Source organism: Aphelocoma coerulescens, chromosome 3, assembly GCF_041296385.1.
Source record: "Aphelocoma coerulescens isolate FSJ_1873_10779 chromosome 3, UR_Acoe_1.0, whole genome shotgun sequence".
NCBI classification, from domain to species: Eukaryota; Metazoa; Chordata; class Aves; order Passeriformes; family Corvidae; genus Aphelocoma; species Aphelocoma coerulescens.
The window spans coordinates 13,889,795-13,912,996 of NC_091016.1; the positions used below are offsets into that span (position 1 = coordinate 13,889,795).

The window sequence follows — 23,202 nt, forward strand, 5'->3', positions numbered from 1 at the left end:
GGGAGATAGCAGGACAATTGAGGAGCGGGAGGGAAAGAGGACACCAGCTCCAAAAAAAAAAAAAAAAAAAACCAAAAAAAACAACCACCGGGAGAAGCCATCGCCACCGGCCCGGCGGTGTCCTCCTCCCCGGCCGCGCTTCCCGAAGGCGAAGGGAAGAGAGGGTGCAGTCCTTTTGGCTTTCTCCCCCACCCCCCCGCGCTCTCCATTGCCCTGGGCGATCATGTTAAAACTCACATGGCTGGTGCTTATTCAGATAACCCGAACAATGCTCCCCACCGGTTACCATGTGAATCTTCACAAACCCCGCAAGAATGCGGTGGTTCAAATCCCCCTGACCCCCCTCCAAAGCCAAATTTATTCAAGACAGCAAACTGCTCAGAAGCTTTATGAAAGCAAGTGGTGCTAGAGGGAATTCAGCCTTGTATTTACAAATTAAAAATTAGATGCATCATCATGCAATAAAGGTTGGAAGAGCGGCAGAAAGGCAGGAATGTGTAACCGCTTTTATCGCGCCCTCCTCGCCGTCTGCCTGGGCACACGGGCCCACGAGCGAGCCACAGGAAAAGCAGCACGCAGGAAAACCCACGGCGACACGTGTGTGCAGGCACTGCGAGCAGCGAGCACGCACGGCCGGTCCTGCAGGCAGCGGGGGAGCTGCTGCGGTGGCACCAAAGCCCTTCCCGGAGCACTGGCCTGGCAGGGCACCGCGGAAACTTCCCGGGAGTTTCTGTTTTTCCCATTTTTCTTTCTTTTCCTGGTTCTTCTTCCTTTCCTTCCTCATTCTCTTTTCTTTTAAACGTGTCCTTTCCCTTCCACCATTGGTAAGGAAATAATTTTCCAGGTGTACACAGATTAGAAGTGGAGTTAGAAGCCAAAATTACTGGTAATCCAAGCCATTTTTTCCTGCCACAAAGCTGCTTTAATTTCGGTAGCAGCCTTTTAGGTGCTACTTCTTGGAGCAGTGTCTCGATTTTCACTGCTGCTTCCTCTTCTGCTCCTTTTGGGCAAAGCTCCTTCAGTTCAACCCATTTAAAACACACTGCTCTGCCACTCTGCGAGTCAGAGCTTCCCCAAACCGCAGCGTTTTGCCCTACAAATAAAGCCCCTCACACGCAATGAGATCTCAGCATGACAACACCACCCTGAAAAGGGACACGGCAGCACGCCAGACAGAAGAGGAGAGAGACACACATGGCAGAGGATTTCAGGGGTGTTTGCTTCCCCCCAAGACGTGGTCCCCAACTTTTAGGTTAACTTTCCCTCAGCTTCAGCTGGGAACTGTGCTCAGACTCAGGCTCCCCGGCACACCTGGGCACACGAAGCTCTGCATGAAAAGGGACTTGAAATCCATCGTCTCTTCTGCCTGGACTTTATTTAATTTTTTGCCATTTTGATGATTTTCACTTCTTACTTTTAAATCTTTTTTTTTTTTTTTTTTTTTTTTGTTCATCCCCTGCTCTCCAGCTGCAGCAACAACTTTAGTTTTTGAAAGAGCAAACAAGTCAGAATATTTCAGTACATGTTTTGCTCAGTCCCTCACTATTCTTCTCTGTTAAATCCCTTCCTAAATACTACAGGTTTTGTTGCTTCATCTTATAGCCCTGTGAAGTAAATAATGTGCTACTAGGATTTCATTGAACCAAACTGTGTATTTGTTTTGGATTTTGTTTGTTTTTTTCTGCATTTGCTTATTATTAATGTTTGAAATACGCCATGGGAAAACCTGATGGCAGAAATATTCCCTTGCAGTTTTACTTCCATTTCTAGAAAAGGAGTCTGCCTTTCCTCCCCCCAAAATAAATAAAGAGTCAAGCAGCAATTGATTAAAAGGGGAACTGACTTTAAGTATTTAAATAGCATTTTATAGGTGACTACCTTGAAATTTTGTTTTATCCAACAAAATACTGCTGGGCAGCAGTTTTGGGAAGCATCCCTATGTTTAAAAAAGAAACTGTGTTCAAGTTTGATTCCTACCTGTTGTGCCTTTTAAGCCAGGATTACCTATAACACCTGTCACATATAGTTACCCAGGCTGACTGCAGCTCTGGGAAGCTACAATATGGGCTGTGATTAATTTGAAGATTTCAGAATAATACTGTTATAAAAGCTACACTCTGGACAAAAATAGGATTAAGCTCTGAGGCTGTATATGAGCTAAAAGTGTTGAAAGCTAAAGCCCCTGTGCCACCACTCGCGATGGGCAGTTTAAAATGACAGAGTTTGCTAAATTCACATTGAAGTAGAAATGTTTTCAATTATTCATCTTCATTGACTTCATATTGTCTTTTTTTTCCCCCCCACTGCTTAAACTGATAATTACTTTGAGCAAACAGACGTCCAGTTCCCATAGAAATGCTTTAATAGAAATGGTCGAAAGTTCTCTTAGTAAAACCTTCAACCTTGCCACTATAATAAATAAGCCCGGCACTTTGATGAAAATTAACACTAGTTTTGTAAAGAGCACATTGGGGGATTGCAGTCAGGTCTTATCTTTAGTTCCAGTCAACTAGCAATCCTGAAAGAGTTTGCATCATCATCAGAGCAGGCCATTTGATAGGATTCTGCTGCTGAACCTAATCAATCTATGGAATACTGTGGCTGCGCGGTGTAACAAAGCTAAAATAGATTTACAAATGGGGTTTTAGAGGATAAGCTCCTCCACAGGATTACATATTGATTTTAAATATAAAAAGCTTATCATATAAACCATAACTACAAAAATAGTGAACCTATGCATAAATCCTTTTAGAAGAGCACCCACTTCAAACTATAAGCCAAGAATAAATCAAGATGTACAAAATCCGAAAGAAGATCCATTTCTTGGGCAGAAAATGAACACACCACCCGAAGGTGTGCAAAAATGAACTTATCTTTTCTAAGGAGGCATTAAAACTCTGAAAAAAAGAAAAGAAAGGAGTGAGAGGAAAGGTAGCTGAAAGTGAGGCATCTCGGCACTTGGCTGCAGCCGCAGTAAAAACCAGGCTCTGAAACGCAGCACCTTGTGTACAGGAGCAGCTGGCTCCAAACAGCCAGGCAGGACGCCTGGGGAGGTGCAGAGGTGAAAACGGACCCCGTTTACCTGCATTTTCTTTGGCCTGCTAGTGAGGGGTTTCCGGCCTTTCTCGGTCGGAACAGTCCAAGAGGAACACTTTCTAGCTGGAAGCAGGCAGTGCGTTAACTCCCTCTTTCTTATCTCTACGGCTCCGTGGGGGAGGGGGGGAGTGTGCCTTTTTTTTTACCACCCTGGGTCATTCATGTGCTCCTCGTGAAGTGCCGTAGCCCTCCAAAAGGCCATTCAGCTGCCGGTGCCTCCATAGGAGCGGCCGGGAAGGAGCCACTGTCTCCACATCACTGAACATCCTAACGGGCAGCACCTCCGGCCGCCAGCGCTGCCCGCACGCTGCCCAAGCAGGCACGGCAGAACCGCCTTTATCTGCCATCAGCAGGCTCCCACCTTCTGCAAAGCTCTTTTCTCTCCTTTTTTCCCCTGTCATCAACCAGCTAAGTAAATTGGTTGACAGATTTTTAAACAGCATAGTCACGCGTGGAAGAGTTAGAGCAATTTACCAAAACAGTAATTACCACCTTTCAAAGACTTTTCTTTTTTAAGTTCCAGTTTGGGTTGGTGTGTTCTGCCTTTCTTTTAGAGAAACAAACCGCTCCCATCCTGCTCCATATATATATGGGGTGTGTGTGTGTGTGCATATATATATATATATGTATTTTTTTGCCTGCCCATATATTTCAGTTCTGGAACTGGTGCTGGTAAAACCGACATCTGCCTTTTCAACTCTTTCAGGGAGCCCAAGCACTCATTAGCAATCCGCTAAATGGCCCCGGAGCCGACAGGGCAGGGCTGTCCGGGCAGCCCTTGCTTCTTCAGAGAAATCACACTGGAAATGGTGTGGTTTCAGCAGTGCTTCCCAAAAAGTGCATCTTTGCATCTTCTGAACACTGATGCACCCATCGAGAAGCAAGATCTCACAAAAGCGTATTTTGAGTTTTCACAGGCATTTTCTTGGAAGAGTTTCTCCTTTAATATGTTTTTTGGGTAAAAGCAGATAACTGTTAAAAGTTCTAGAAGACTATCAATAATCTTACTGAGAGTTAAAATGCTAAATGAGAACTTTGTTGCATAAATAAAAAAATCCCCCAAAATAACCCAAATTCTCCACCACTTAGGTTTGCTTTCTAGACTTCTATTTACCATATCACCAACAGCAATGTAAAAAAGAAAGTAAAAAATAAGAGAGAGGAAAAAAAGATGATTTTCTGGAGTTTGGGCATCCCTCTCTGAACTTACAAAAAGAAATTAAAAAAAACATTTTTGTTCCAGACAATGTGTAAATGGCACAAGCTATTAGACATTCAAAGGCTGCTGCTAGGACATTCCAAGGCAGTATACATATATCAGGCAATTAAACATGGAAAGTTTAGATTGAAATTCAGTATCTCTTAGCTCCTCTCTAGTTTTAGGTTATTTTACATTTTAAGTATTTCATCAGTGCGATTCCAAATTAATCTGGCTTGTCTCTGCAGACAGCAATGTATATATTTATGACTCAGGATTATCTGAGAATATAGTAAAGATGGTCTTATGCAAAAAATATAACCACAGATGGAGAGATATGAAAAAGCTACCTGAAACCTGCTGCTTTTTTCCAGCAAACTTATGCTCCTAGTGAAGTCTCCAAACTAATTAGAATTGATTTATTATGGATCAGGTACCTTATCAGGTGAAGAAAGAAATTACCATGGACAGTCAAAGGGTTGAGAGGTCAATACAGAATAGCAAAATCAATTTGCATTGATTAGACAAAAGGTCCATTTTACAGAGCCCAAAGGATTAACTTTAAAGCAAACATCTTTGAACTATAAGGCAGCATTTGTGACTGAGAGGTATAAGCGGTGCAGCATTAGAAAACACTTAAGATATTTAAATAAGAAAATAATGCAAGCAATGTTTAAGCTATCTGGATGTTTATTTTTTATTATGAATCATCCCAAGGATTATTGTACAATTTGCTGGAAAGCCCTACGGAAAGGATGCAATTGTTTCATTTATCCCGTGTCAATCTTCCCCTGAGTGTTACCTCCATTCAGGTAAGGTGACTAAACTGGGGAGAAACTGCAGAGACAGGAGAAACTGTGCAAAGGATCGCACTAATCCTGCTGGTGCTTGTGAGGAAATATTTACTTGACAAACGTAGTGTTTTACCACCAAACCCAAGAGACTTTTTTCCCCAGTGAGATACGTTGTAGAACAGGTCTGAAACATTCAAAGGAAGAGGCCCTCTTCTGTGGGTCACCTTTTCCTTTTTCTGCGGCACCAAAAGCAGCACGATGCCGCAGGAAAGCCAAGAGAGCACTACTGCAACAAAAAATTGTAAACCCCAGACACATTCTCTACCTCCTCATCACTTTGTTTTCAAAGTTTATTGCAACAAGACCATACCTCCTTGTCCCTTATCTTGGATATTTAAAAAAACTTTTTTAATCCTGAAGAAAACCCAAGAACGGGATTGCAGCCTCAGCACATTTGCCGTGTGCTATCACTTGAAGTGATGCAAATACCAGCATTGCTAATGGGCTTCAGAGAAGCCTCCACGTTTGGTTCTTACAGGTCCCAGACCCGTCTGGCAGTGAGCACTTTCCCCCCTCAGTCCCCAGCACTGCTCTTACCTTCAATAGCCAGCATTGCTCGCAGCTCCCGGTTCAGCAGCTCGTAGCGCCTTTCTAGGTCATGTTCTTTTTCCCTAGGCAAGTTGCAAATGTTCATCAATATGTTAATTACTAAATCATTAAACACTTAAAAGCACCTTTAACTTACATTGATTTTAGGACTCGCAACTGACTTTTCTCTTTAACTTTAAGCTACTCCAAACAAATGATACACAAACTTAAAACCTGGCTCAGGTGGCCTATTCAGTAACGGGGCCTTTTCATTTCATGTAAGGTCAGCTTTAATTCTGTCAGTTTAACTCCACTGTGCTACAGGATGCAATTATTTCATATTCATCTCTGGAGCAGCTGTTGTGGAATGTCCAAAGTATAAAATATTCCCCTAGATCTAATGAGCAAATTCCAGCATCAACCTATTCACCAAGATAATGTGACACTGGAAGTATTATTCTATATACATTCTGCCCTAATCAACAATAAAAATTAGACAAGGGATTAGAAAGCTTAGTATTTTGCAGGTAAAATCCTCTGTCAAGTTCAGACCCAGCAGGAGATAGGTGAGCAGAGGCTCTTCCCAGGGAAGTATGCAGGCATCTACACTAGGTGGCATTACGGAAAGAAATATCATCAAACTGAAAGAAGCTGGAAGAGAAGCACTCAGGGCAGAATGTCTCTACAAACGAGCAGCAACTTCTCCCTTCCTCAACACTGCTAGTGAGAAAAGGTTCATTTGTCCTTACTTTGCAGTATCAGCGGTATCACTGCACTGTGACTGACATCCCCTCAGCAGCCTGGTGCTGTTGAACTAGAGATGGGACTGAGGATTTTCTACAACGCAGGTAGTGACTCAAATTTGTCTCTCTCTCTGAATAGACTTCACCCGTTTCATCTGAGGCACAATCCAAATCTATCAGTGCATTTCTAAAATGTAATTTTATTCTACTGTTGGTCTTTTGAAAATGTAACAGTGCTTAATATTTCTTTAATTTGTTTTTTCACAGCTCTGGCTAATCTTGTGTCATTGCACACTTCTCATTTTCAAGTCTGAAATAAGAGAAAAACAAGTTACTTGATGTGTAACACATCTCCGCTACTCATTTTTGAGGGGTTAATTTTGAAGCCTAACAGGAAGAGAGTAAAAGAAGTTTTGCATCTATCTGAAGGGTAAATCATCCTTTTGTAAATGCATATGTTCATCTGTACTTACAGAAGAGAAAGCTGGTTCATTCGTCTTATTAAGGCATTCTTCTTATTAACCAGCATGAACCACTCCTGCATCATAGCTTCTTCTTCCTCAGTGTTTCTTCCTGCAATTAAAAGAACTTCATTACTTAGGTGGCATTTCACAAATTGAGGTATGTATTTTCACTTCAGGTTTTGGAGTATCAGAGTTGCCTGTATCACTGAGCATGACAAGGCATAATCTCAAACGGTAAAAATATCATATGACTGCAAGTCCTACCTGCTTTATAATTAATAATTCTTTGAAAGCAGCCATTCCCCAGGACACATTTTAGTGTTCTTAATCATGCTGACACCCTAACCTAAATAAATACTTTTTAAAAGGACCATGTATTTTAAATTCTCCCAAATGAACTATATAATTGCAATGCTTCCAGTGAAAAAACCCTTACTGCTAAAAGATGTATGGTCATCACCAAATGCAAAAACAATCCCTGTGGGCAAGATCCACTCCACCCAAGCAAACCCAGCATAGTCAGGACGATGTGGCAGGGATCAAAGTAGCTGCAGAGGAGATGCTAATCCTGAACCCTTGGCCAAGATGTGGGCACCTGCTCAGCCTCTGTGCTCATGGCCACTCTTCCAGATGAGCTGGGAAGAGCTGCTCCTCTCCTCAACCTGCAACCCAAAGGGAACATCTGCACAAATACAAATAGTCTTGGGATCCAGGTAACCAAGGGTCCCCATGTGTGTATGCAAGGACTAGCACCCCTTTCCCTAGCCCCCATCCATTCCAGGCAGGATCAAGATCAGGACTCTCCATAGCCTACCTGCAGGCAGTGCTAAGCTCTACCAGACCCTCTAAGACTCTGTGTCACCACCTGAGCACCATGAGTGAAAGGCAGATGAGTGTCCAGAAGGCTCCTGCCCGTGCTTTCCACGTAGCAGGGCTGCTGAGCCAAATTCCACTCTCTCTGAGCTCAGGGACTAGGATGAAGTCCTTTGTGGAGGCCGTGCTTCTGTGGAAACCTGCCATTCTCGTCCCTCAAGCTGACCTGAAGAGCAAAGGCTATATGGTCCCTACTGAATTATGAAACTCACACATTTCATAGGGTTAAAACTAATCCAGGAGTAAACTTGGAACAGAGGCAAAGCAGCATGAGCTGGGTCTTCTGAGTTTGTTTCCCAGCTTTGGTAGTGTGTCATTGGGAGAGCGTGGGGAGATGTCTGAGATTAAGCACCTTGTGTGCAATACGGGAATAATCACCTGTACTGAACCTGCAAGGGTGCTAAAAGTTAATTCTTTGGTGTTTGTAAAGGTGTTTGTAAAGGGGTTTGAAATCTCTGATGCAAAGTGCTGCACACTTGGGGATGCTACAGAGAATAGGATCCCTAGTGGCAGAGAAGCCATTTCTAGCACCTGGAGCTGGAAAGACATCAGAAAAATATTGTTTTGCCCTAAACCAAAGCATTCAGTTCCTGGATGGAGTGTTTCAGATGCTTGCACGTAGGAGCTCACCATGTGCATGTTCACACTCCAGTGCCACAGTAGTGTGCAAACCCAGACCTACATGGAGAATCACACCCTCACCAGGCTATGAGCCTCCTGCCTGCAAGGAAACGTTTCCAGCCTTCTCCAAACTCTTTGATTCCCTCTGCCATGGCCTTTGGGCTTGAGGCGTTCACACAAGGGCAGGAAAAGGGGATGAACAGGGAAGCGGGTCAGCTTGGGGTGGAACTGGTGGACCCACACAGTAAGAAGAAGTTCCAACATTTGGCATACTCTTCCTTCTGATAGGAGGCATCCACTCATACCCACTTATCCCCCTGGGAAGTGCCTGGTTGGTGAAACTTCCTGGAAGGGTGCTTTTAGGGTCACAATTTGCTAGCAGTGAGACAGGAAGGACAGAGCATCCCAAAGCGTGGATGGACCTGCAGTGCTTTTCCAAGCAAAAGCAGCAGGGTGCAGCTCCTGGGGCAATGGAGCAATGAAAGAAGTAGTCTGACATGTAGAAATGCTCTCCCCCAAGACCTCCACTTCAGGTTTTGTGCATAAAATATCACACCACAGCATTTATAACAATATTCAGCAGTTCAGTGCACTTTGCTGGTGAGTTATAGATCAAAGGCCTTGCTGCTGTACTGGTACATCTAACAGGGTCTGCTTTTAGAAGCAGATATTAATCAGCACTACCAACCTTTTGTTGAAATGCACCAAGAAGTTGAAACTTATTTAGGGGAGAAGTCAAGAAGAAGGGGATAGATTGCTTTTTTTTTAATCCCTGCAAAATGACCAGTCTATTCTGTAATGCATGAGATTTTCCACTAGCAATGCAGCAAAGTTCTCACAACCAGACATCCGTGGCTGCAGTAACATTTCAATCAATTTGTTAGTTTCGGGGTGGACTGGGATGTCTCGCTAAAAGATTAAAAATACAAGCCCTTGCTGCATTTAATTTTGCAAGCCTTGAAAAAGAAATGGGAGAGATAAATGTCTCCAAAGTGTTTGGCTCCATGGTGGATCTGACTTTGTTGACTTTTGTACCATGCAATTTCAGGTTAAGAACATAAACTTAGGATATAATCTTCTTTCTATTAATGCATTCCTCCTAAACAGAGTTAGTTGCAACATATAATGAGAAAAGATCTGGGTAAAGCTTGGAGCTGTCGTGTCAGATCTGCACAGGTGCCTATTTTAATATATCCATGCTGACACCAAAGCACATGCAATATCCATAGAATAGACTGGTTTAAAAGTGAATTAACAAAGTCTTGATTGTTTTTACAGAATTTTAAATCTGTTTTTGTATTCGCTTTGGACCCATGTGATGCCCTGACACCGGTCATGTGATATCGGCTGCGATAGGCACAAATCCCTGGGCAGCAACAAAAGAAGAAAGAGCAAAAAAGAAAAAGCTGAGAAAAAGCTTGCAATTTGGAAAAAGGCCAATTTTACCCCGGCGAAGGCCTTTTTGATCAGTGAAATGACACATGTGTGCAATATTAATAGTAGTCGATGCTGATATTTTATTTGTCGACCGTCAGCTTTTAAATTCTTGTGCACAGAGCTGAAACAAATTCTTCCCAGGCAAGCAAAATAAAGATGAACTCCCATATATAAGAAATTTAAATAACTCTTCGGCAAATACATTAGCATTAGAGCATTACTTCATTTTTTTTTACTTGGTGAAAGGATGCTCATGAAACACTTTCAACAAAGAAAAACTGAGTGTTCTAGCTGCAGTGATACTGCAAGCTAAACTCACATTTACAATTTCTAAACAAAAAATTTAGAAAAAGCCTTTCTTCACCACGGTTTCACTCTGTAAAACCCAAGCTGCTGCTGGGTGGTTGTTGTTTCCACTTTCCAAGTGTAAAACAAGTACTTCATTGACTTGCTACAAATGCTTGAAAATTTAAATTGGGAAAATATCTGTGTTGTTCTCAGGGAAAAAAACCCCAACAAACTGTACAGATTATTTAAATGAAGCAAAAAAACCCATGCTTGAGAACAAATCGATCCCACACATGCAAACCCCTTATCTAAGCCAGTACAAGATGCTGAAAATCTATAAATAGCCCACAGATCTTAAACTTAAATTTTTTCCATAATACATGCATTACACTATTGTTTTTGATAAACAACAACAACAAAACCCTTTTAAAGCTAGTAAGTTGGACCATTACAAATTAATCCTGACTTTAATAACTGGTTAAAGACCCCTTCAGCTTTATAAGTAACAAAAAATATTAAAGCCTGTGATCACAGCGAGCTTTTCTCATTTCTCCTCTAACCATTTGTTATTTAATCCAATACTAGTAATCCAATTTGTCCATCAGACTTTTAAAGGGCAGAATGCAACTTCTCCAGCTTAGACACTTTTCAAAGTACAATATATTTTTCAAATGAATGCTGGATGTTTCATTTTTTCCCCAACTGTTCCTAGCTCTAATGTATGAGGAAAAAAAGAACAAGATGAACATTGTTCGTACTGATTAAGTAAGAGCTCATTAAAGAGCTGTCAGTGCTGTACTTTGAATATGCATGAAGCATATAATCAGATCTAGTACCGTCACTAGAGGAGAATACGGTAAGTACAAAGGATTGATTTAATTACTTAGAGTGGGCTGTGGTGGTAAAGCAGTCTTGTTAGCGCAGAAAGAAAAGGAGGTTGTATTCTGGCACGGTTAGGGGAAAAAGGCAGTTTTAGCTTCTGCCACAATACCTAATCTCAGGATAAAGCACTTTACATTGTAGCTTAAAATGAAGACTGCCAGTTTTCTAAAAAGACCAGAATTCATCTTATCTTGTTTAACCTCATCTGGTTAACTATCTAGCAGAACATATTTATTCTCTTTAACACGTAATTATGCTTATACCTTTTTATCCTATAGTTCAATAATGACTTCTGAAAACAGTCTTCAAATAAGAGAGGGTAGTGCTGCAAACATCATATGCATGCAAACTGCTCGGTAAGAGATTTGAAAAATGCAGCACCAGAAACTCAGATGAAACAGTGAGTACACGCGCCTTTATGTGAAAAGTCAATACAGTTTTTAATGTCGGACTTTAACCTGAGGAGGCTTCTGGCAGGGTTTCTCTCATTTATTTTCTTTTTCCCCTCTTCCTTTCTGCTTTCCCCCCCACCCCCCCAACTCCTTTCTCTTCCTTTTTTTTTTTTTTTAATTAATTCATTCTTGTTTTATTCTTCGTCTAGGAATCCAAGGGAATTCTCTCACATCAACTCCCAGTGCCATTTTCTAATTTCATTGTCTGGCTTGAGTGGTGAAGGATGCGTGCTCTATTCTTCTCTTCACTTGACATCTACCAGAACCCTCCTCAATGATTAGGAATGAGCCCAACACCAAGCCTCAAATAGCACAAGACATTAAATTCTGCCCTCAGATACAAGAAACTCCTACTGGCTTCTGAGTCGTGATTCCAAGCTGTAATAGCTCCTGCTCAGGATTCAACAGAGGCTGCAGCATAAAGTTTGGTAATTTTGTCCCTTACCAGAAACAAATTTTAGTGATAGCCAAAATACTGATAGTGAGAATTTTAACGATAACCAAGAAAAAGAAAAAAACAAACCACAACCCCAAATCCCTTTCCCTTCTCCTGTGGCTCCTCACACATATTCCTGATTGTTATTTGAAATCAACTTGAGTCAATTTTCTTCTACAATACTCAAGAAGCGCGGTAACAAACACATTACCATTTTTTGAGAACAATGTAAGCAACTAGCTTATTTCAGTGTTGTACAGCTTCTTGACAGTCTTTTATAAGCACACCTTCCTTCATATGCCTCTGGGTTTACAAATGGATTTTTGCTTACACTGTAAGCTAATTATTTCTTAAATTATTTAAATAAGAAGCATCTTGACAAATGTCTCTTCTGAATCAATTTGAAAGAACATTTTTTTTTTCCTTCCCTGCTGAAAGTACTTTCAAACTCAGCCAGCTACCAGTGTATGTATGTACCATTAGACCCATTATTTTTAAGCCGTTTGGGCAGCTAGACATTAGATAAACCCAGTATGGATTAACATAGTAAACCTGTACATTGCTAAGAAAACAGAGAAGAAAGTGCTACAAAACACTGAGGATACCGCTTAAAAGGAAGAAAAAGCAATAACATGCAGGGACAAGATTAGTTTACAGTGTAAATGGATGAATACAGTAACTCCTCTACACTTTATGGCATCGTAAATCTGTCAAGATAAGACAATAGATTAATATTTTTAAAAAATCCTTAAATGTAAATGTATTTAGCTGTTGTGCAAAAATGAATTACAACCTGTGGAAGATAAATAATAAAGGGTTTACATCAGCACCCCAAACCAGCCCATTCGGTCTGGCAAGAAATAACAGGTTTACAGAAATAACTCTGTATGCCGTCTTAAGCAGTAATTGTTTTTAAATTTTATTTGCACTGTGTGTAGTGTGTGTGCCATGGTGTCATGGTTAAACATAGAAACCTTCCCATGTCTCCCCATTTACCTCAACAGAACTACATGAAAAACAACCTGCTTAAGACAGAGCCCATTCTTCATCCATTTGCTGATGTTTACACACAGTTTTAAAACAGAATAGAAGAAGCTTTCTTCACTCAACACACTTGGGTGAAGAGGCCAGCAGGAGAATGCCAGTGCATGGGAACTGGAACGGGGCAAATAACAACAAAAACTGGCCGACTTCGCTCTGCTCCTCTTTCTGGGCTATTTTGTAGCTGACAGAAGCTTGGTGACTACTGAGAGCTGTTCAAATGCAAGTGAATTCCACAAATTTAACAGGAAGGTCTTTTGAAAACATACCCCACTGTCTTTATTTGTCTGCTTAAAAAAAAAAGTTGCATTTACCCAATCACAGGAACGAGTTTTTACAAGTTTCTGTATTAGGAGCAAGTGGACAGATTGGCTTGTTTACCTGAAGGAGAACATGAATGGCAAATAAAGAATAGTTCTAGGATGTGTCTCATCTTGTCTCGTAAGAACCTGGGGAAATTCACTGAAATTGAAGGTAGTGTGTTTAAAACCGATAAAAAGAATGATCTTTCCTCAAAGCCTCGTCATTTACTGGTAGAACTCATTGCCACGAGGCAGTGTTGAAACTAAGAGCTCAGCAAGAATTAAAACCAGGCTGAATGTTGAATATGGAAAGGCAAAGCTGTAGCAATAAATATTCAAATAAACAAGCAAAAAACTGCGGGAGGTAGGAACTGGATCCTCCTGCTTTAGGACACAAGCTAACCTTTAAGTTTTAGAGGTTAAATTAAATGTTCCCTGAGGCCAGGTTAGCCTGTAACTGGCCCCTGCAGAGATTCTTGCCCCTGTCTGGGTTCAACCCATACCTGTCCCACTACAGTAGAGTGTTCTGGACCAGACTGTGGGGCTGATCGGCTGTGGCCATTACAGTGTCACTGAAAGGAAACACGGGAAGGGACGAGAAACGACGCTGGGTGTTTTAGCTGACCAACCTCACATTGCTAACAAAGGCTGGTGGAAGGTCTCAAACGCTTCCAAGTCAGCAGCAGACTTCCCACTGATTTTAACAGTCTTCTCATCTTGCTCACTGTGAACAGCTTATGCACAGATGAGCTCTTGTTTTTAATGTGAGTTACTGAATTTAACAAATACTTAAGCAGAATATTCACAACAGATACTTTTTGTAAAGGAGAGTTACATGAGACCCACTGCAAAATGCCTCTAACACAACTGAAAGCTACAGTGAAAATTTTTAAATGACCAGTGGTCCACAATTTTTCACTGAGTGAACGTCAGTCATCCCAAAACAGATGTGTTTTTTTGAAAAATCACCCTCCTCTGCTTTCAGAGGGCTACCTTTGGTGGAAAACCTCAGAATTTTGGATGAAATATTTTTTCCAAGTAATCAGTGTCAAAATGGAACCCACAACAGACACTTCACAGCATGAATGGATGGGCTGCTCCACCTTGAGCATCAGGCCTCCCATTTGAGACTACCATGCCCAGCTTTCTTCCAGAATACTTCCTCCTTTCAGAGCAGGAGGACCTCCCCAGTTATTAAAAAACACTGAAAATGAACAAGAAGAGCCAGCAACAGATAAGCAAGTGGAACTGTTGTTTAGATGATACTTCAGAAGTGGTAGCTAGCAGATGAAACCCTAGCACAAGTTTTTGAGTCCAAGCTGGATGGGAAAACGCCTAAGAACATTAGAAAGGCAAATTCACGGCCACTAACTTGCTGTCTGAGAGCAGTTGAGAAGGAGACATTGATGTCCACACAATGGAGTCTCATAAAGGTAGGAATCGACTGCCAAGAATCTGCCAGGCAGAGTTACATTGCAGCGCATTGTCCGACTCTACCGCAGCCCCCAAAAGTACTGTAACCCTAGTGAAACAGAGCTGCCACCACGGAAATGCTTTTATCACAAGCACACATCAAGTTAGTTTTAATATCAAGCAGGAAACTTATAATTTCTTTGGTTTCTGAAACATAAAAAAATCAGAGAGGGTATTTAAGATTTTGAGAGCTGCGTAAACAGAAGGTCAGGGCTCTGACCGCATCTCGGCACGTGCGGGGATTTATTCACCTGCAGTGGGACTGACTCACAGGAGCACAAACATTTGTGGCCTGCAATCTGGGCAGCCTAAAATTACCACAGGACTGAAACTTCCACAAAAGACAAATTGTGGAAGATAAAATCTGAAAGACCACTGATTTTCTCTACATGATGAGTCAACACAGAGCCCAGTAGAAAATAACAGAAAATCAACCAAAACAGAATGCCTGGGCTGGATAAAAATTATGGATATATTTTAAATATGGGACCATCAATCCATACCAAGAAACTTTGTTCCCCAAAATTCAAGCAACAAGAGGTGAGATTCAACTGAAACACCTGGAGATTCCTCTAAGAAAGTGATGCCTCGAGGACAAGTGCCTGCAGGGAATCCTAGCACTGAGTAAAACCAGCGCTGGTACTCGCACCCAAATTTTCTCATGTAGCACGATTTCAGAAGAAATTTCAGCACAAGAAAACATGCACTATTAACTGATACACTCAAATTTTTGAAACTATGGAAGAAATGGTAGATCATACTTGGAAATCCACCAAGAAAGGGATGATGGTCTGGCAGATGAATTATTTCACTTGCAGATTTACAAGTAGAGTTGGATGCTTTGTTATAAGTGATAGTAATTTCTCTGCAGCTCGTAACTACTCCTCAGAACAGTTAACTACCTGTTTATGTGGCAAGTGATGGCTGGGTGAGATACTGAAGTGAAAGGCCATCTACCAAAAAGTCACTGGAGTGTGTTCTACTAAGTAGCATATTATTCCATTTTTACCAAATGTTGCCTTACTTCCTTCAGAACATACTCTCCTGGAGCTGGAAAAGGGTGGTGGACATTATAAAGTTACTTCTTTGATGAACAGGGCTGGATTTAATCCAAGCCTGAAGTGAGATGATGGCTGGCAATGAACGTGACCTTGTATCCGTGTTAATGAAATCGTGTTCTCTTACTGGGAGTTGGCACGTTTGTACTTCTGGGATCCAAAGCTTCCCAGGGCTAACTGGGTGAGTTCAGCTGGGCTGAGGTGTCCCAATGCCCCACAACTTCCAGTTTTGACAGAAAAGGTGTTTTTGGTGGTAAATGGGAGAAAACTAAGAAAAAATAACAGTGGTCTCTGCAGACAGCAGTGGCACTCTGGGCCAGGAGCCTCGGGGTGACCAAAGGGCCTTTCTCCTCGCCTTCCCTTTGCAGCGGACACTGATTGTAGAGAAAGCTAACTCCAGGCAGAAAGCCAACAGCTATGCCCACCACATGAAAGAGCATTTATACTGCAACACTACAAAGGAAGATGGAAATCAGTTAAAAGAAGCAAATGTCTGTTGGGTCTTGTAAGACTTTTGGAAGGCTTGCAAATCTATTCATAGTGCCTAGGGCTCTCCCAGAGTAGTCTCCTGCTATGCGGGCAGTGCTCTACTTGGACTCTCTTCTTCAAGCTGGCTTCAACCTGTTGACAGGTTCTTTGAAAGCAATGATGAGGCTACAAAAGCCAGGGAAGTGCATGGAGAGGAGGTTGACTTATTGCTCAGTACCTCCAGCCAACGGGATTCTGTGTTACTTTGAGAAAAAAATAAATATGGTCACTGCTGCTGCTGAGCCGCTCTAATGATTTAATGAATTTGGCCTGGGAAGGCTGAACACGCACGCTGCCCACGTTTGGTCTTGGAAAGGTCACCTCCCGTGAACTTTTGCCTACCAGTGCACAGACCTAAGACTGAAGAGATGTGGTGAATTAGGGACAAACTCTGAGGCTTGTTTTGTGGAAGCTTCTCAGCTGTAGAAACACTAGGTAATTGGAAAAGTATGGTCAGACAGTCTTCCTTTACTAAAAGCAAGTCTGCTTTGCAGAAGCTTAATAGCAAGAGATGGATGGGTATTGGAAAGAGTTTGCCAGTAAGAGACTGTGGAGACAACACGACAGAAGGGAAACTGGAGAGAGGTTGACAAGCCTCAAGAACTCTAGATGTTCTCAGTTGCTCATAAAATGCACTGTCAACTACAAAATGCATACTTGGGCAAAAATTTGTGTATGTGTTTGTGATCTGGGCCCTGAAGACTCCTGTCCGAAAATCAGCTTGCTGTTGTGCCAGTTTATGTGCATTAACAAATTCTCATGAATGACTTTGCACTGTGTGTCTTAGCAGGCATCTCACCAGAGCTCCGTGGGCCCCAGGTCACCCAAGTCACACTTGGATGCAACAGAGAAGCACAATTGCCATATTGTGAACGAGACCTCGATCATAGTGTCATTGCACTTCTTTCACCCCGGGCTTTGGTAGTTGTCAAAACTCCCATTACCACAGCCCTGGCAGCAAGTTAACGTTTCTACACAATGGAGAGAGACACATCTCAACAAATGCCTTAGAGTATCACTTTGCTTTCAAAACAAGCAGTAACTACCAAGGCATAGTTTTGTGAACTGTTATCATGTTAGAATAAAAATCTTTTGCTCACGTCAAAAATCTTTCCTTCTACCCAACACAAACTGCTATCAGTAATGTCCTTCCAGCCTCCTAATTGTTAGGTATTTCCAACAGAGAAAGTTCACAAACCAGCAGGGACCCAAACCAGTATCACATATGTATCATTCACGTATCTAGAATTTCTTTGAAATGCTTTCACTCACTTCTTCTGCTAAATGTAAAAAGATAAGCATCAAAAATGTTGTTTACAGTGATACTTTTAAATTTTCTATCTTGCCAGGAAGGCTGTTATACTGTCCTTCCTCTTGCTCTGCTTTAGGATGTGCATCTTTGCCTTTCACGACATGGTTGGTCAACTCATTACCATCTCGTGGTTTGGCAAGTTCTCGGTTCACCTGAGATTAATCATGCCGAGCCAAGCACAACACCAGTGCAGGAAAGCAAGGCTGACAAACTGCCATAAAACTTATGGTGTTACTGATTCATTCTTCCTCATTTAGGCAAGATATAAAATATATGAAAAGACCATGATTTTTTTTTTTCCTCCTTATGTACATGCACAGATATTTTTCATACTGTCTGTTTGTAAGCTTGAAGAGGTAACAAAACCAATTTTTAAATTCATCTCTCAGGCAAACTGAACATTCATCATTTTCTTCCCCAAGTCTTGACACTGGTGAATACAAATCTGCATTTACTTTTGGGAATTCCAAAGAGAATTGTGAATTCAATTGTTTTTGAAAGACGAAATTTGGCTTAGGGAATAGGATGCCTCCTCCTAGCTCACCCCTCCCTACTCTAGTGCGGATTTCTCTTGCAGACTGGGCGACTCCAGTAAAGAGCATTCAAGATGGTATAATACAGGCTGGTAAATACAGCTCGATAATCAGGGTTGTGAAGGTGCAGAGTATATAAGGGATTTATTTTTGATAGTGAATCTATACACATATACATCATCAAGCCCCCATTGAGAAGCAGACCACTCCAAGTGATTAATACAGCTAAAGGGGGCAAATAAGAGATCAATGACAAAAATCACCTGGTAAAAAAAAAGTAAAAGGTGTTGCATTAAAAGGGCTTTTACTTTGCATGCAAAACAATACCGAGAAACCTGTATTTTAGCACTTGTGCTCAACAAGCACTCTAAAGTATGTCGGGATGAGAACAGAAACCCATCCTTTCTAATAATCTTGTGACAAAAGCTAAAAGACATCATCCTATTAACTAGTGATCTCAACTGCTAATGCGGAGTACTTCCTGGTGTCTTTTATGTAGAATGCCGCTATTAAAAAACCACTAAACATTCACTGTGAACAACACAGAATCATTCATCTTTTATCAGCATCTCTTGTTAGAGGAGTACGAGAGGGGCTGAAGGTGTCATTGATATTATAGAGCGGAAATTAATCAGAAATTTTTCTCATATTTTCCTCATCACACTCATTTACTTTTGTACAAATTTCCCCCTGGTAAAAAGTTCATACCCAGCCCCCTGTTGTACGCTTTTAAGTTGAGAATATTCAACGAGTGCGTCAACTGAAAGGCACCAGGTCCCAACACAAAAAGCATTCGAAATTCTCATTTAGTTGTCTTTATTTTGCTAGCGCCATGTGGTCCTTGAAGATGTAGAAAACACGGGAAGCCGAGTAAAGATCAGAGCAAGCTCATTAGCATTCTGACAAAATTGGAGTGGTGGAGATGTATAGTTTGCCTAGTTTGTCGTTTTGAAAGCTACCGGTGGTAAGCTTTCTATTTCATTGTGCTTTTGTCTTTTTTTGGGGTTTTCAACGCAGCGGGGTGGTTGTTAGCCTAGGTTTTCACAGTGCATTGTGGGAACCTTGCCTCACATTCAGCCTATATAGTATCATTTGAGTTCAAGTAAAAAAAAAAAAAAAAAAAGTAATTTTTTTTCCTATTTATTTCATAATCACCTATGCTAATGCATAATTGTCGTCTGGCTGTCAAAGCCCATCCTGCCCAACACCTGGTTTATAAAGTTAAAAAGCCCCCAAAGCCCCCCAAAATGGCAGAATAAAATAAAGTCTGAGCTGTATTTAAAAATAAAACCTTTTAAACATGCTCCTAGTTTTCTTCAAAAGACAAGATAAGAAGAAATTAATTTAAATTCCACTGTTTACAATAAACTAGAAATGAATTCGAGACAGATCCAGTTGATTAGAATTCAAAGGAGACTCTGTATAAGAGCCTCAATTCTATTTCAGAGCCTCTTGAAGGAAAAATGGGTTTATGCTCCAGAATTATGTAAATAATGAATTACCTCTTAGAAGACCTATAGAAGTTATTACTCTGGTCATTTTTTCTTTTTTTTTTTTTTTTTTTTAAACATAAGGCTCACTTTGAAGGGCTAAAAGGGCTACATTAATGCTGCTATTCGACATGAACGTTTCCAAGTTGCAATGAAATGGATAAAGGTCTTTTTGGATGAATTTATCTGCTAAATCCTTGTGGTTGCCCTCCTATCTCGGATGATGACCCAAAAGAATGTCAACAGCTCATTTCCCAGAGAGCTGGGAAGAGTCACTACACAAGCCATAATCTGCACGTTCTCAAAGAACCGTTTCAAACATTACATTTCACAAGCCGTTTAAAGAGATTTTTTTTTTCCCTCTCATCTCCACTATCCTACCAACACTTTGGACATCAGTGCCTTGGAAATGAGTGCTTTAACAAAGTTGAAACGTGACTTTTTACATATTGTGTTGGTGGGTCGGGCATACACGCACGCTCGTACATGCACTGTGCAACATGTGAGTGAGTGCCCACGGGTTCCCACATGCTTCCCATCCACATCACCAAATTCTAGCCATGCTATGGCAGGGACAAGAACATACTAAGACTAAAAATATATCAAGCCACCCCTAATGTACCCATCAGATTTGTTTTCTTTTAATATAATGAATTTTAACATAATATAATTTTAAAAAATAAATTAATATAATGTGTGCCAGGCTGCCAAATCACAGATTTCCTTTTTAGCAGGAAAGGATAAAACCCAGCTTGGAAGGAGATACAATGGATATAGGTTTGGAATACAGTAAATTTCACAGTGGAGTGTGGACTCCATAAAATCCATAAAGATTTCTTTACTTAGCAAGGGGGAAAGGATAAATATTAAGGGAAAGAGCTGCTTTACAGAAAACTTCCAAAATTCTTTCTTTTTGTTATGCATTTGGACAGCATCATTATCTCTGCCGTCAAAACAGCCTGGGAGCTGCAGGCAGCCTCTGCTGAGCAAGAAAAGCAAATGGTCAGGCCAAAGAGGTCTTTAAGAAAACAAACAAAAAAAAAGTACAAGAAGGTAACTGCCTGAAAACAGAAAGCTCTGAGATTCCCATGTGGATTGACAGATCTAAATTTTTCCATCATATTTATAATCTAATTTCACTCTATGCCTCTCATTTCACTCATGTGAAATACAAGAAATTTAATCACAGGAGATGTTGCTACATTTGAGTTACACGAGGAACTATAATCCCTCCCCAAATAAAAACAACACCCTAACCCTGAGAATCAAATGGCCGTTTTACTCTTAACCTAACAAAAGACAGAATTTTGTCAGCTCCAAGATGCTACCTTTATTTCAAATCTCCATTTAAACACTCAGTTCCTTTTCACTTGAGTTCCAACTCCCAGCAGAGGCAAATAACCTGGAGACTGTTATCTGCACGACAGTAAGGGCGACCGAATTATTTCCTATACTTTGCCATGTGCTTATAGCTGCAAAATTATTTATCTCCTTCACTGCATTCTACTACGAAAGTTTCCTCCAGAAGAATCGCCGGGACCAGCCATATCAAATTAGAGGGCAGTCAGGAGTGTCTAAGTCCAGCTTTAAAACAAATATCATAACAATTACTTAGCCATATGGAAAATAGGGTATGTCTTTCCTGAAAGCTTTTATATATTTTCTATCTCAAATTTCAACTTCATTAGAAACTATTTCTGACTAGCAAGCTGCAAGATTGCTAAATATCTAACTGTTAACCCACCATGAAGAGACTCTTTTGAATGGCAGAACTTTTCCAAGATGCAAATGAACAATAATCTAATTTTGAGAGTAAATTAACTGAAGGATTCATTTTAATATCTTTCAAAGTCTCCAAAATGAAGTGGCAGTTGCAGGCTCTGCAATACACACACATATGTGCACTCATGCTCACGTACATAGACTGACACGGCACCCCCACTACACCCACTTCCATCCTCAGGAGAACTCACATTGTATTTATGTTTAGGTTCTTATGACTTAAAGGCCAGATGTTTCACAAATGACCAACAATTGGAGGTTAGAATAAATTAATGACTGATTTCTGAGCTTTGATGGAATTAAGCATACTTCTTTTCTCAATGTGCCATGTGAATGTTTGCCCGTTAAACTTTTTTTTTTTTTTTTTTTTTTGACAAGTGAGGCCACCCGGCAGAAAACAACTGATGCAAAACCCAGGAGTAATCCCTCTGTTTAGTTCAACACTGTGGTTAGCCTTAACACTGCCTCTATTATCCAATGGATTTAGAGAAACTTTCATTTATTTGTTGGCCTCAGTCTTCCAACTTTGTTGCCTTCTTTAAAGGACCCAAGACCCATTCCTATGTAAATACATTTGCATAGGGCCACAATGAAACTTTCTGGGGCTGGGATTAAACTTGCAGAACTAGATAGCTGTGCTGTGCATATTTGTGATCTTCATGTAAGTACTTTCCCAAATACATATGAGTGAATGAAGCTGAAGTCCACTCTGGCTACAGGAGTTTAAAAGAAATGCCCCATCGAAAACTACGGACCCAAGCCCCGAAGGCTGAAGCAAGCGGCAGAAACGGCACTCAAATGTGAAAGTACAATAAATGGAAAATGAACAAAAAGTCCTTTTCAATTAGCAGCTGCTAAAATCAGCACATTACTTGCTGCAAAATGTCCTCTTCTCTCCCAGCTTGTTCTGGTAGGACAACAAGGATACCTGGTGTTGTAAAAGTGATGATTCATAGCCACTTGCATTTCCCCTTCTTTTTCTTGCTGCCTCTGTTTATACAAAGTACCTAGGGTATAGTGTATTATTATAAACTGTACTCAATCCAGCCTTCTTCCAGCCAAGGCAAATAGAAAGCTTTGCATCCAGCAAGTCTATTAGGAAACAGGACCCGGATTAATCCCTGCAATTACCGCCCTCAAAAAATGCTAGTGGACACTCCATGCAATTTTGCCATTCCCACACACAAAATGCCAATACCTTAAAGGTTTATGTTCTGTAAGGGAGGCTCGATGGACCTAAAGCAGTACTAAGGAGTGGTTTTGTAATTTCACTGGCTCTGATGACCGTGGGCCAGGAACTGCAACTGAATATATTCTTTTGGTATGCATTTAAGAAGGTAACACCTTCTTCCAGGGCTCACCAAACACAGATATGTAATTCCCTATTTTGCTGTACATTTTGTTCTAATCTAGCCTAAAAAAGCTTTGTACACCTAATTTAAAAAAAATCATTATTATAGCATCATTCAAGTGCACAACTACAATGATTTAAAAAAAGTGAAACCAAACATATCAAACTTAATCATGTGCAAAAATACATTAGCCACTAGAAAATTACTGCCATAACCAGCAGGATGTTAATGAAGACACTGTCACAAATCATAACCCAGTTCTGATTTACACTGTATTTTCCTCATTCCCGACTGTATGGTGAACCTCTGCTGCCCCATGTAAATACCAATTTTTCTCGTTGGACTAAGCACATCAATACAAAAGCAAATGAACTACCAAAGTGCCCTAATTAACAATTTTGCAAGTGAATGCAGACATCAGTGCCACACTGCAGCCATTAAAGTCTATCCCTTGCCATA

At 40.9% G+C, this 23,202-nt stretch overlaps 1 protein-coding gene across 12 annotated transcripts in view; it reads right to left on the reverse strand.

The window, feature by feature from the left end:
* EHBP1 (EH domain binding protein 1) overlaps nucleotides 1-23,202 on the reverse strand; it is a 211,321-nt gene that overhangs the window by 2,188 nt on the left and 185,931 nt on the right. For all 12 annotated transcript variants that reach the window (XM_069009118.1, XM_069009117.1, XM_069009112.1 and 9 more), the window contains 2 exons: nucleotides 6,893-6,992; nucleotides 5,686-5,759 (listed from right to left, as the gene is read on the reverse strand). In XM_069009118.1, coding sequence (XP_068865219.1) covers nucleotides 5,686-5,759; nucleotides 6,893-6,992 — 174 coding nt within the window. The remainder of the gene's footprint in view (nucleotides 1-5,685; nucleotides 5,760-6,892; nucleotides 6,993-23,202) is intronic.